The 2,619-nt window shown below is 41.5% G+C and overlaps 1 protein-coding gene across 1 annotated transcript; it reads left to right on the top strand.

Moving 5' to 3' along the window:
• Nucleotides 1-343: 343 nt before the first annotated feature.
• Nucleotides 344-2,180, top strand: LOC100480317 (arylamine N-acetyltransferase 1). The gene has a single exon (XM_002915718.4). The coding sequence runs from the start codon at nt 1,019-1,021 to the stop codon at nt 1,889-1,891; it is 873 nt and encodes a 290-aa protein (XP_002915764.1). The 5' UTR covers nt 344-1,018; the 3' UTR covers nt 1,892-2,180.
• The last annotated feature ends 439 nt before the right edge of the window (nt 2,181-2,619 follow it).

A 2,619-nucleotide genomic window follows, 5' to 3' on the forward strand; every position in this document is an offset into this window, starting at 1 on the left:
CTCTGAAATCCATTTCTGACATCTTGGTTATATCCATGTCAGTTAGTTCTGTGGCAGAGGCCACAGTCTCTGTTTATTTCCTCTGTTGGGGGCTCCTCATCATTCTGATGAGGTGTGGTTGCGGGGATGTACAGAGTCCAAATTATTGACCAGGACCCAAGTAAGATGTCCCTATTTTTAAGGGACTTTAGGAATGTGGGCTTCTTGGTCTTCCAGCCTGTCTTCTGGGAGTGGTTCCTGCTGTGCTGATACTCAGGCAACCCTATTGGGGCAGAATGCCCCTGACCCCCATTGGGGGGATTATGGGCTCAGTGGGAACTGGTTTTTTTGTGGCTTTTGTTCTCTGGTGGCTTTCCCTGGTGGCTTTCCATGTCTCTTCTGAGAATCAGAGCAGAAGTGGCCACATCCAAACTCCATCTCAGATCAGAAAGGTCACAGTCTGCTCTTCACTGAGCTCTCTGGGCCACACTGACCCTGTTTCTGTCTATTGTGCTAAAAATCCACAGTGTCCTGGGTTGTGCACTCCATGGCTGCTCTCCCAGTCCTCAGTCCCAGGGCCAGGCACATCTCCACCCTTTGTGCTTCTAAAACCACCAGCCGCCCCCAGTTCACACCCATGCTCCCTAGCTCCATTTTTCAGTCTGGGGGACAGTGTTCTAAAGACCTTTCCCTGCTGCTACTAGTCTGCAAGTTTGTGCCCTGTCCCCAGAATAGGAGGCCTTTGTCTTCCTGATGCAAGTTCACGGATGCTCCCTCCCTCTTCTGTTTATTTTCTGATATCTGCCTGCAGACTCTTAGCTCCCCACCTTGAGACCAACTACCATGGAAGTTCTGTTTGTAGAGATCCAGATACATCTTCTTACATCTCAGGCTGATTTCATGGGTCTTCAAAATGGTCTGGTAGATATCCAGGTCAATTCAAGGGACTGGTTGATATAGGATCCCCTACTTCTCTTCCATCTTTCCCCCCAAGAGTAATGTATCGATTTCTGTTTTGTTTTACTTCCCTTAGGAGATCATGGACATTGAAGCATATTTTGAAAGAATTGGTTATAGGAACTCTAGGAAGAAATTGGACTTGGAAACATTAACTGACATTCTTCAGCACCAGATCAGAGCCATTCCCTTTGAGAACCTTAACATACATTGTGGGGAAGCCATGGAATTGGGCTTGGAAGTGATTTTTGATCAAATTGTGAGAAAGAACCGTGGTGGGTGGTGTCTCCAGGTCAATCATCTTCTGTACTGGGCTCTGACCACAATCGGTTTTGAGACCACAATGTTGGGAGGGTATGTTTACAGTACTCCAGCCAACAAATATAGCAAAGCTATGATCCACCTTCTTCTAAAGGTGACTACTGATGGCAGGAATTACATAGTGGATGCTGGGTTTGGACGTTCTTACCAAATGTGGCAGCCTCTGGAGTTAATTTCTGGGCAGGATCAACCACAGGTGCCTTGCATCTTCCACTTGACAGAAGACAAAGGAATCTGGTACTTGGACCAAATCAGAAGACAGCAGTACATTCCAAACCAAGAATTTCTTAATTCTGATCTCCTGGAAAAGAACAAATACCGAAAAATATACTCCTTTACTCTTGAACCTCGAACAATTGAAGATTTTGAGTCTGTGAATACATACCTTCAGATATCTCCAACATCTGTGTTTACAAGCAAGTCATTCTGTTCCTTGCAGACCTCTGAAGGGGTTCACTGTTTAGTGGGCTGCACCCTTACCTATAGGAAATTCAATTTTAAGGGCAATATGGATTTGATAGAGTTTAAGATACTGAATGAGGAAGAAGTAGAAAAAAATCTGAAAAATATATTTAATATTTCCTTGGAAAGAAAGCTTGTTCCCAAACATGGTGATCAATTTTTTACCATTTAGTATAAGGAGTAAAAATGGTCTGCAGTATTACTTCATGTACTGAAATTTTATCATAAAAATTTTAAAACATATATTAGAGACAATATAATTGCAAATGTCTGTATCATCCAATTTATCAATTATCAACTACCATATTTCCCCAATACTCACACATTATACTGAGGAAAATTTTACCTTAAAAATATCAACATTTAACATTACAAAGCTGTAGTCATGAAGACAGTATGTTATTGACACAAAAACAGACTCATAGATCAATAGAACAGAATACAGAACCCAGAAATGGATCCACAACTATATGGTCAACTAATCTTCAATAGAGCAAGAAAGAATATCCAATGGAAAAAAAAGACAGTCCCTTCAACAAGTGGTGTTGGGAAAACTGGACAGCCACATGCACAAAATGAAACTTGACCACTTTCTTAGACCAAAATCAATTCAAAATAAATAAATTTAAAGACTTAAATGTGAGACAGTAAACCATCAAAATCCTAGAGGGGAACACAGGCAGCAACTTCTTTGACCTTGGCTGCAGTAACTTCTTACCAGACTCGTCACCAGAGGCAAGGGAAACAAAAGCAAAAATGAATATTGGGACTTCATCAAAATAAAAAGCTTCTGCACAGTGAAGGAAAAGAGCAATAAAACTAAAAGGCAGCCCATGGAATGGGAGAAGATATTTGCAAATGACATAGGGAGAGGGTAGGTGTCATAATCTATAAAGAATT

The sequence above is a fragment of the Ailuropoda melanoleuca genome, chromosome 18 (assembly GCF_002007445.2).
Source record: "Ailuropoda melanoleuca isolate Jingjing chromosome 18, ASM200744v2, whole genome shotgun sequence".
Classification (NCBI taxonomy): Eukaryota; Metazoa; Chordata; class Mammalia; order Carnivora; family Ursidae; genus Ailuropoda; species Ailuropoda melanoleuca.